The sequence below is a fragment of the Chaetodon trifascialis genome, chromosome 1, assembly GCF_039877785.1.
Source record: "Chaetodon trifascialis isolate fChaTrf1 chromosome 1, fChaTrf1.hap1, whole genome shotgun sequence".
In the NCBI taxonomy this organism is placed as follows: domain Eukaryota; kingdom Metazoa; phylum Chordata; class Actinopteri; order Chaetodontiformes; family Chaetodontidae; genus Chaetodon; species Chaetodon trifascialis.
Window position 1 is genome coordinate 31,171,843 of NC_092056.1, and position 12,417 is coordinate 31,184,259.

The 12,417-nt window shown below is 42.3% G+C and overlaps 1 protein-coding gene across 1 annotated transcript in view; it reads left to right on the forward strand.

Moving 5' to 3' along the window:
- Positions 1 to 5,930, forward strand: part of cemip (cell migration inducing hyaluronidase 1) — a 178,845-nt gene extending 172,915 nt beyond the window's left edge. Inside the window, exons 27-29 of the mRNA XM_070966034.1 lie at positions 681 to 838; positions 1,132 to 1,232; positions 2,241 to 5,930. Of these exons, the coding sequence (XP_070822135.1) occupies positions 681 to 838; positions 1,132 to 1,232; positions 2,241 to 2,368 (387 nt within the window). The 3' untranslated portion in view covers positions 2,369 to 5,930. The remainder of the gene's footprint in view (positions 1 to 680; positions 839 to 1,131; positions 1,233 to 2,240) is intronic.
- Positions 5,931 to 12,417: the final 6,487 nt, after the last annotated feature.

Below are 12,417 nucleotides of genomic sequence, written 5' to 3' on the forward strand. Positions count from 1 at the left end.
TCCATTATAGGAAATGTGGGATCCAGTGTTTTTGTAGCTTGACTCATATAGGGACTAAAAATCAGGATATCTTGGCCTCTGCTGCTTCAATTTGGACTTGGATTTGGCCTGCTTCAATTTTAAGATCAGTCTATCACAAGTTTATCTTTGTGGCAGTGCAATACTAAAACTATGGACTAATCCTTTAAGTGTAATTCTTACGATTTTGATAAAGACATGCCCTTGCTCCCAACTACCAAGTTCTGAACCCTCTACAAGCCCAACTGTGGGCTGAGTCTGACCGGGGCTCAGGGGCAATGCATTTGGACTTGACCTCCACAGACATTTGAAGACTGTGCCAGCCCACTCTAAAAAAAAAAAAAGACTCTTAGTATTGCTTTATGTTAACCTGCTCACACCTAATCCTTACTTAAAACTTTCCTACTGGTTGACTTGTTGTTGTTGTTGTTGTTGTTGTTGTTGTTGTTGTTGTATACTATTTTCTATTTTAGTATGGCAATTTGTATCTCAGTTTGTTTTAAAAGTGCTATAAAAGTTATTCATTTTTTTCAATATATGGTATATATGACCTGTGTTATTTGATGTCAGGTCTGCTCAGCTGTGACATTACTGATGTGTGCAGTGCTGTCATTGCATAGATCCCAGAACTGTAGTATGATTGGCTTGCTGTGTTCTGACAGGTGAATGGCAGAAAGTTGTACCAACCAGAAGATGGGGTGCAGCTCACAGTAATTGGTGGGCATGATGGGAAGGTGGTGGAGAGCAAAGGCTTTAGGAATTCCATCCTACAGGGAATCCCTGCACAGATAGACAACTATGTCAATGGACTGAGAGATGGGTAAGAAGCTGCTCCTTTACTGTCCAACTATACTAAGAATCATTCAGTAGTTTATACCTCCACTTTGTTTAAGATTCCTCATATGATTTACCACCGAATTTGATCAAATTGTTTGTCTCCAAAGAAAGCCCATGGCATTGCCACAAGATTACACTCACCCAAAAGCATTCACGACAATAAGTGTCTCAGGTTCCAATACAAAACACATGCTGGAGTTTAAAAGACACATGCGGCTACTATTAGCTAAATGTGAACACTAACATGGTTTCTTCTGTTTCTCATTCTTTCTCAAGTTCCATTGTCCTCATTACATCTAAAGGCCATCTGGTTACCAGAGGATCCTGGACCAAAGTCCTGGAGAGACTTGGAGCAGACAAAAGCATCAAATTGAAAGGTACCTTACCGTATCTGTATTAAGGTTTGTTGAGATAAATATGCTCACAGCAGAGCATTTCAACATGTGTCAGCTGTACCTGGAATGCTTTGGACAAAACAGCTAACATTTTCAACAAAAATGCAGTAGATGGCCCTGTTGCTGCATTGGTTGCATTTTACCCAGGTCACAGTGTGACAATAAAGTATTATTTTCTCCTCATTATTTTACAGTTATCAGGATTATTGAAATATTTATCAAGTACACATTTAGAGACATTTAGTCTAGTAAACATGTCAGTGTCCAGTAGTGATGTTTCATGTATTAATATATACAAACTGATTCATGAACTGTGGAAATGATTTGCTCTTTCTTGTAAAAAGAGAGAGAGAGAGAGAGAGAGAGAGAGAGAGAGAGAGAGAGAGAGAGATATTTTCAATTAGTATTGGTCTAGCTTGCTTGGATACTAAAATATGTACCGAGTTCCAGGTACGATCTGCAACTTTTCACAACCGGAAACCAAATAAGAGTGAATCAAGTCCATGATGACCTGTATCAAAAAATACTAGAAATAGTTGTATTTGTCCATGGTTTGAGATGAATGTGAGATCCATCTCTGAGATTTATGCCTGGAAGGTGTGTGAAAAAAAAATGTACTTTCTAGTTTGAGTATGAGTTGAGTATGAGTATCACCAACAATTTTCTGATTCAGATCACAGCACCTGCTTTACATAATTAAGTGAATGTGTAATGCTGTCTGTCACTTGAGCAAGGCACTGGATTCCAAACTTCTCCTGTATGGCCACCAGTACCACCAGTAGAATAGGACTACAGCAGCTGACAATGACTCTGCATGAGTCAATGTGTAAATTAACTATAGGAAAAACAACATTTTTTATAATAATCAGCCTTTGTGATGTGTGGTGCCTTACAAGAGACTGCAATAGCAAGCATTATACATTGATCTCCTGTTCAGAATTGGAACTCAGATGATTTCACTTACTTTAATGTCCTTTGGCCTCCCTACAGATAAGCTGGCACTTGTGGGCTTCAAGGGCTCCTTCTACCCTGACTGGGTCCATCTGGAGGTGGACACGGACCGAGTCAAGATCCATCAGGTCCTGCCTGTTCCTGTGGTCCACAAGATGAAACTATGAGTGGCAGGCAGAGTGGGGAGGACAGCCAACAGACTATGTAGCCTCCAAATACTGACTCACATATACTCCCCCAAATAAATGTACAGACACACACTTACACATTCACATACACAGTGCCAGCACTACAGAATCAGTGCTTCAAGCCATTGGTCCAGGATTAAGTGGTGTTTTTTCTAGGTTTGGTGGTGAGAAAAATAATGTGATTCGGTGTGTTGAAAGACCCTCTCCGAGGGCTTGCACTGCCCATGATGAACTACAGCATCATGGGCAGCACATCAGTAGAGAGCTTTAAGATGACAATGCATCCTCTGGTGGCCATGTTGGAGGTCTTCAGCTCTTTGGCAACAGTGGCTCAAAAAAGCCAGTAGTGTTTGCAGAAATTCAGCTGTCTTGATTCTTGACGTGATTGATATCAGTTCTGATTCTGATTCTGACTTAATGCTGTCATTGTATCACTAACATCATTGTTATGTTTACATAATGTTAGCTTCTCAGATAAACTAACCATTGGATATGATCAGCACCCCATTACTGCTGTGCTGTCAGAATATCTGTTTAGTGCTCCAGCTAACAAGGACATTCATTTATTTTCATGTTGAGATTAACATTATCCACTAGGCTCGTTAGCTCTCTGACGAAGCTACAAAGATTTCCTGGCTCTTCTCAAGCTACACCAAGAAAAGCTTTGGCATAGAAAAAGGGGCTAAAGACAGTTAAACCTTATTAGTTTGTCCACTAACGGACTTCGCTATTGGTTTATCCCAGAACTCTGACATCTACAGCAAAATGTTGACACCCTTTAGCATTAGATCACACTGTTAAACAGTGCTGTTAGGTGATGCTGTTGAGGTTGGGCTATGCTTGGACTTAACTAGCTTATACATTGTCCTAAAAGCAAAATGAACAGTCACACATGAAGGCAGGGTCAAAGGTCTGCTGTTATTGATACCGGCATCATGCGATAATAATAATAATAAATGTTGTTCAATGACAACAGGCACAATGCAGCACATACTCATCGTCTGTAACTCCCCCGAATGGCCATTACTCCTGTTTTGCTACCTTGGCAGATACCAGTGGAATCTGTCTCCTGACCCACTTTTCTCTTGCTCCCATTCAAAAAGAAAGGGTAGCACTAGCATTTCACTTTTGCACTTTTGCAAGGTTTTGAGTGGACCAGCTATGGTCCAGCAACCAGCTATGAATATCTAGGGAGAAGTTTATTGTCTTTGGTTTGTCTCTGTGACCCAGCAAGCCTCCTGACTAGGGATAGATGTTCATCAAGTGTGGATTCAAGGCCTGGTTAAACTTGAAAAATTAGTTTGTGTCATCTAACCACATCTAAAGGCGAGAGTGTAGCTGTTCCAAATGGCCCCATTTAGAGGTGGAGAAAAAAAAAAACTTGTCATGGAAAGGTCATGGCACAATAATATGAGTAATGGTGCAGAGTGAAGATGCAGTTGGTTATGCAGGGTTTGGACTTAACTGGTACTGAAAGAATTAGACCAGCTGCATAGAACTAGAGATGAGCCATGAGATGCCTACATGGTCAGTGTTGCAGCTTCAGTGGACACACTTTGCTGCTGACATGCTGATGTGTTGTACTGTGTAAGATAGCTGTCCTTCCCCAGCTACATCCTCCAGTTCTTGCCAGTAATCCCAAAACTTTCCTTGAGCATATGGGATATAAAAAACCCTCAAGCTTGTTCTGGGTCTGTCCTGGGGTCTCCTCCTGCTGGACATGCCTGAAATGCTTTCAGATCAGATGGCTGAACCAGCTCAACTGACTCCTTTCAAGAACTCTTCTTACCAGCCAATAACAGATAGAGCAACTTCCATTGGAATAGAGATGACTGTAACCACTATTGAACAATGTACAGCCAATTGATTAAAAACATTTAAGGGGGTTCAGACACAGAGAACCTCCTGCTTGGTTCCCCAGTGAGATGTAAAAGCAGTCTTGGGTAGATTCTCCAACCAATAGCTAAGTGTGTTACAGGTCTATGTAGAGACTCATAGAACTGGAGTTACAAATGACTCTAACTAACCTCCTACTTTTGACGATCATACACAAATATTTTGTATTAGCAGAAAACACATCCAGATTAAGTTAGAATTAAAAAATCTGCTAAATATTCAGTGCCAGTGCTCTGTCAGTGCAGAGATGTATAATAGCTACAAGATTATGCAAAACAACAAAGAGGCGCAAGATCACAAAGACGACAAAGTACATGCATTAAGTTAAAAGCAAAAGAAGCTGGTGACTGAGGTGAGCCTTCACTGCAATTTTCATTCCAGTTTGGTCCACACCAAAGCTCACTTTACATCTTTCACACCAGTGTAACCAAATTGAACCAAAGTGGCAAATGCACCAGAGTTTGTTTGAACTATTGCTTCACTCTCCGTCCTGCACTGGCAAGGAGCACTAGAAATTAACAGAAATTTGCATTATAAAGAGCTGTGTATGATTGTAGTTTGTAGGAGACTTGGTTGGTCAGTTTACTGTCTCACTATAACCTCCATATTAGAGATATTAAATCATTCCCTTTTTACATTGATTATTTCCAAGAGTCTCTTCTTGCAGATTGGCTGTTTGCCAATTACATATTACCAACTACTACGATCCTCCAGTGGACCTCCATGATGTCAGCCACGGTTGCTAGGCCATTCATGATGCAAATGCACAGTTTTTTTTATGAACAGAGGGAGCAAATACTAAGTGTGGGCCAGCTATCAAATGCATGTATAATGTATGTGTATCATCCTACCCATGCAGGTCTCTGTGATGTGTGACAGATGTAACAGTTGACTGGTTTAACGTCCTGCAGTGTTTGACTAAACTGTTTAAAGAAAGAAAAGAGAAGATGAAAAAAAAAACAGAAACATTCCTTGTTTTGCATTAAGACCTGTGGTTGTTAACTTGCTCATCACTTGATATTGTGATGTTTTACTCCCATGTTTTTTTTCATATCAGTGTTTGTGGTCCATCTGTCTGTTTTTGGAGTGAACCAGCAAGAAGCCCATAATAATACATAATATTAAATTATCAGCTGAATGTTAAATCAGGGAGCTTTTAGATGTGCAATTTCCCCATTTCAAAATGACAGCGAAATCTTCGTTGCAATCTGGCAAAAAAAAAAAAAAAAAAGGATTCCCCCTTCCTTTGCCGAAATAGCTGGTCTTTTTTCGGAGGTTGTAGCAGTAATTTAGTGTTTTGTATGTTTAATGTGTTTTTAAAAATCCACAGATTACTAAGAGATATATTTTATACTTATTTATTGTACAGACACAGTTGATCCAAATCTTCAAGGGACATCTTTTGAGTTCTAATGTTATTACTTTCCTGTATGTATACTGTATGTAAGACACCATTATAGCTCAATTTAAAAGATTTCTACCAGACACTTACTGCAGACATATGACTCTTGGTATAGTTGGCTTGTTTTAACTGTACACCAGATGGATTTGTTGTATATGTGGCTTAGGCTTGTAAAGTAATGAACCTCCACTCCTTGAATTTCTTTGAGGACTTTTGTACAGAAATAAATGATGCTGAACAGTTTGTCTGAATGTCACTGTGATGATCACATCAGCACACCTCTTTGTCCCTGCAGGGACAAACAAAACAACATGTAAGAGCACATCTTCCCCAAAATATCCTTCTCACATCACACTAACACGAAAGCATCATTTCCAGTATCCATTATATGCTCAGAACCAGGTGGAAGTTAGTAACCGATCAGCATGACCAGGGTCCCCTTTTCTAGTGCACAGACAAGTTCTATCAAAAACACATGAAGAAAAGAGGAACAAGAAAACAGAAAATAAGTAGAATAGGATGAAGACTGGAAGAAAACAACATGAATAACAGCAGCCATATAAGATTAGTCTTCATTTGTCCTACCATGAAGGCAGTATCTCTCCACAAATTTTGCACAACCGTTCACTTGGAGTCAAGAATTAACTGATTAGAATTTCGTGGTCAAAGGTCAAAGGTCACTGTGATTTCACAAAACACATTTTTGACCACAGCTCAATAATTTTATATGCTATTTGTGATGAAATTTCTCACAAATATCTAATGACAGAATGGTGAAGTGATGACATTTTATAAGCAAAAGGTCAAAGGTCAACTTCACTGTGACACTGTTATGACTTACAAAAACTCTTTCCTGGTAATTATTCAGGACCATACCTCAGGAACAGAAGAGTAGATTGTGATCATATTTCTCATTTTCACATTTCATCACATGTGATGAAGCTCTCCATCAGTCCTCTGTGTTCCTCTGGAAAAAAGTCTTAAAGAGAAGACAGCATGTTTCTGGAGTAATACATTTCACCAAAAATACACCTAGTACTTTTTATTAAATTCTGTCAAAGACTTCACCACATATATGAGTCTAGACAGACATGGATGGAGGTAGCAATTTTAAGGTTTTGGTTTGTTGGTTTTTTGTTTACCTCTATAGCAGGACAATCAGCAGAGCAGTGGAAAATATTACCAGCATTGGTTCATTGACCTAAAATGTCCTGAACACAGGGCTCATGATCAGAGATTCCCTAAGTGACATAACAGAAGTAATGAGAATTGTGGTTGTTTGTGTCACATACTAAAGCCACCAGCTCATGTCACATGCCATCTGTTGCTCCAGCTGACTAACCTTGTGATTCCAAGTTGCTTCATGGAGGGTGTTCTTACAGGAGTAGTAAAGAAGGTATAAACCCCCTAGATTTCAGAGAAAGTGGTAGGGGAGCTGCCACTGATTGAACCCTGCATCACTGGATTGAATGAATGCATTGTGAAGATTGGACAGAAACTTCCTCCTGAAGCTTTAGTTAAGCTGAGCTGAAGGCAAGACCACTCAGCAGCAACCACTCAAGTTGCTGCTGGGTTCAATACAAGACTTCGAAAAGCTGCAAGGCCTTTAAGCGTTCATAAAAACAAAAATACATTCAAACTGCAACACGGGCTGATAAATTTTCTTTTTGCCCACAAACATCTAAAAATTGGATTTTTTGACTCGTTATGGTTTGGAAGCTCTATGGACTCTTTCTTTTTCCAACTTCATCTTTCAAATCTCAACAAAAATGAGAGTAAAACAGCTTTATGGAAAATAGGAAAGGGATAGAATAATCTGTTCTATTGAATATCTCTTTTACTGCATTTATAACATTTAATCACTGTCTGTGTGTTGCCGTTAACTTCTACATTTGCTAAATAAAATTCATAATGTGGAGTTAAAATAAGAGTTTCCACATTTTCATTAGAATCTTTTAAAAGGTTCCTTTAAGGCAGTGGTCGTCAACCCATCGATCGCGATCGACATGTCGATCTTTGCCCAGGTAAAAGTCGATCTTTAAAAATAAAAAAAATATATATATATAATGTAAAATGTATTTTTTTAAAAAACACATATTTACTACTTTAAACCAATCATAGTTTTGTTGCCGCTCTGTCTCCGATTTCTGATTGGGTCATCCAAATCGTCAGCTGCTGGCTACTAGCATTTTAACAGAAGAAGAAGAAACCGCTCGGCAGGACTAGCAGTCAAGATGGCGGACAAACACAGAAAAAAGGCGAAAACGTACTACTTCCACTCTGAGCGGGAACATGACTTTTTGTTCACATTGGTTAAAGACAAACCTGTGTGACTCATCTGTCACCAGCCTACTGCTCTCTCAAAGAAAGGTAACTTGGAGCATCACCACGTCACAAACCATGGCAAGTTCAGCAAGGGCTACCCGCCGAAAAACGCCTTGCGCACCAGCAAAGTAAAGGAGCTAAAGACAGCACTGACGGCCCAGCAGCAACTTTTTACCAAGCAGGTAGACAAGAATAAGGCAGTCAGCTTTTGGCTAAACACAAGAAACCCTTCACCGATGGGGAGCTGTTTAAGGAGGCAATGTCTGTAGCTGCAGACACTTTATTCAGAGACTTTAAAAACAAGAATGAGATCAAACATGCAATTGAGAGTGTGCCAATTGGTCCTGCAACAGTGGCGAGAAGGATCGAGTCTCTTTCAGAGGACATATCCCAACAAGTGATGTCAGATTTATCGTTGTGCGAGCGCTTTTCTCTGCAGTTTGATGAATCAGTTGACATGACTGACACAGCACAGCTGATGGTTTTTGCTCGGATGACTTTTGAGGATTTAACCTCAAAAGACGCCTTCCTGACTCTTTTACCACTGAAGGAGAGGACCAGGGGCGAGGACATTTTCACCGAGTTCAAACGGTATGTGTGCGACAACAATATTCCCATTCATAATTGGTTGCCATTACAACAGATGGGGCTCCAGCAATGATTGGCACACATGCTGGATTTATTGCACTGTGCCGTAAAGATCCCAATTTCCCCGTTTTTGTCAATTGTCAATTATCACTGTGTTATCCACCAGCAAGCTCTTGATAGTAAGATTGTGAACTTTTCCCATGTAATGATGCTGGTGACAAGGATTGTTAATTCAATACGAGCGAAGGGACTGCAGCACCGTTTATTCAAGTCATTGCTGGATGAGGTTGACGCAGTTTATGGTGATTTGCTTCTGCATGCTGAAGTGCGCTGGTTAAGTCGCGGAAAAGTCCTGCAGCATTGACCTGTTGCCTGAGATCCGCTCATTTCTGGAATCACCTAAAGAGCATCATAAAGAACTGTCAGATGATGCGTGGCTGCATGATCTGAGAGTCCTCACTGACCTGCCATGACATTGAATTGCAGGCAAGGGCTAATGACAGACACTTTTGGGGTCTTGTAAACAAAGAAAAGTTTCCCCTTCTCTCCTCCTGTGCTGTAAAGGTCAAATCCTATTTTGGCTCCACATATCTCTGTGAGGTGGCGTTTTCACACATGAAAAATAAAATTAAAGCACAGGACCTGTCTGACTGACAGACATCTTGCTGACTTTGTGAGACTAGTGGCATATTTCCACTAGCGCAGCTCGACTCGACTCGACTCTACTCTACCCGGTTGTTTTGTGTTTCCATTAGAGATAGTACCTGGTACCCAATACTATTTTTAGTACCTGCTCTTTCAAGGTTCCAAGCGAGTAGAAGCGATACTATATGTGTGGCGTCAACAGCCTGTCGGCCACTGATTGGCCGGAGAGTGTCGTCACTGGTCTGTGACGTCCAACACCGGAAAAACAATCCCACCCCCTCCATTGTAACGCCGGGCAACAGCAACCGCTGACTTTATTCTTTGTTCTCACTCGAGGGAAATGGCTGCTCGTAAAATATCACCGTGGTCCGTCGACGAGGTCCAGACTTTTCTGGGTTTGTGTGTGACAAAAAGTCACAAACCGAGCAGCAAATACAACATCGCCTCGATGTCCTCCATTGTTTGTCGGCTCTGTTTGCGTTGCATACAAATTGATGTCATGGCAGTTTCGCACAGCCGTGGTATGACGACCCTGCCTACGTTGAGGAGGTACTATGAAGTACTCAATTGTAATGGAAACCCAACCAAACCAAGTAGAGTAGAGTAGAACCGAGTCGAGTAGAGCTGGAACTGTGTAATGGAAATGCGCCATAGGTGTCTCCAACTATGAGCCCAACTACAGTGCATTAACTGATGGGCTGCAGGCACAACCATCACACTAACTGTTCTGTAATGCACTTAAAAAGGACACAGGTTCAGGTTGATTTGTACATACCAGCTGTCAAATGTATATTCAAAATGTTTTGGCAGTAAAACGATACAGCATGAGTCTGGAAATGATTTCTGTATTTCTAAATTTTAGAATCTAAAAGGTGTAAAATAAATCTGAAATGGATCGTAGATCTTTGCTTTTTGTGACATGAAAAGTGATCTTGGCTTGAAAAGGTTGGTTACCACTGCTTTACGGAATCAGCAGCTTCTCCTCTGTGCTGTAAAAGCACAGACTGTGTGTGACTTGGTCAGCTGTCTTGTTGGCTGGACTGGACTGGACATTTCTCTAGCAGTGAGTACACTTGCAGCTTACACAATTTCCAGTAACTACAATAACTGTTACAATTAGGAGGGAGCTGTAATTAAAGTGCTCACATAGCATCTTTAACTCAGGCTGGTAAAGGTGCGAGTGGAAAGGGAACAGGGAGCTTTGGAGAGAGGACATTTAGCGACTGTACAAATCTCCTGAGCACCAGATTAGTTTAGAAACCTGTTTCATAGAAAATGAGGCAGGGTAGTCTTGACCACAGTAAAGGCAGATTTTCCATTTTTCTTCCAGTATTTGTAGTCAGGATGGATGACTTAAATCAATGCACCAGTTGAAAAAAGCATGGTGGTGGCCTGATGGCACCCCAATCCTGAAGTGGAACACCTCTTCACATTCTGAGGACGTAAACAGCTTTGCTGAAAGTTCCTTCACTGAGATTCAACCCTCCTGGCCCATTTTGTCATTTCACTGATTACCATCTGCACTCAGATGCTTGCTCCAGGATCACCAGGGTTCCATATTACCTGCAAAGCCGGTGTCTCCTGGATGTCTCATGACCCAAATATTGATATTCTGTAGTCAATTAAGGGTGCAGATCATTCCACAGAGTGGAACACCACAGAAAATGTTAGTGTTAGAAAGAAGATCTGTATTAAAGACAGAGTATAGCAGATAAAATGTTACGGACTCGAGACACAGAGAGGCCAGGACCCAATATGCAGAGACAAGAAGCTCGGATTTTTAATGTCCAAACACAAAGTAACAAATAATATAACAAAAATCTCCACAAGGGGAAAAGCTCCTAGGCTAAAGTAAAAAGTGACAGAACAGAAATCACTTCGTAAGGGAGAAAAACTCAGCTAGAGTAAGTATAACAAAAAGTCCACCTGCAAACAGGCACAACACTAGAGAAGTCACTGATACTATTTGTGCGAGCCCAATTCTGGTGTGTGTGGAGAGAGGCGCGGACCGCCCTGGGAAAATCGGCAGAACAGAACCGGAAACTGACTGATCGACATCCGCACCAGAATATAAGGTGGGTCAACAAGTGTGGCTCTCTTCTCGTGATCTACCACTCCAGACGGAGTCTCGCAAGATGACGCCCCAGTTAATCGGTCCCTACATCATTGATAAAAGGAAGGGACCGCAGCATCGGACTCCTGGCTGGGGAACAGTGGGGGTTGGAAACCAGAGGTTATCATAAAAGGGGACATACCTGTGGCCGAGCTGATTAGGGAATTGTGGGCGTATTCCACCCAGGGAAGGTGGATGGACCAGGAGGCGGGGAGGCAGGGAGGCGGAGGGTGACGCAGCGTAGGGAGGTCTCCAAGTCCTGGTTCACCTGCTCAGTCTGTCCATTTGACTGAGGGTGGTAACCCAAGGTGAGGCTGGAGGTGGTGCCCAGTGCCCGGCAGAATGCCTTCCAGACATGTGACATAAACTAGGGACCCCTGTCCAACACAATATCCTGGGGAATCCCGTGAAGCCTGAAGACATGCTGCACTAATAAGTTTGCGGTCTCCAAGGCGGAGTGCAGTTTGGCAAGGGGAACAAAATGAACTGCCTTGGAAAACCGATCAACTATGGTCAGGATAGTGTCGTTACCTTCGGAGGGAGGAAGGCCGGTAACAAAATCTATGGCAATGTGGGACCAGGAGCGCGGTGAAATGGGCAAGGGGTGTAGGAGGCCAGCCGGAGCATGATGGGAGGGTTTATTGTGAGCGCACACGGTGCATGAAGAGACGAAGGCTCAGACATCCGCCACCATAGATGGCCACCAAAATCTCTGCTGCACCAGCGATAACGTCCGGTGCACCCCCGGATGGCAGGCTACTCGGGAGGCGCGTCCCCAAAGAAGCACTGAGGATCTGGCGGGTGGTGGGACGAACAGCCTCCCAGGGGGACAGCCGTCAGGCGCCGGGTGGTCTTTTAGAGCGTCATAGACCTCCTGCTCCACCTGCCATCGAACTGCTCCCACCAAGCATACGGGAGAGAGGATCATCTCTGTGTCGCTCTCCCCCTCCTCAGGTGCAAACTGAGGGGAAAGGGCGTCTGGCTTCACGTTCCGGGAGCCTAGGCGATACGTGAGCGTAAAGTTGAACCACCCCAGGAAGAGAGCCCAACGAGCCTGCC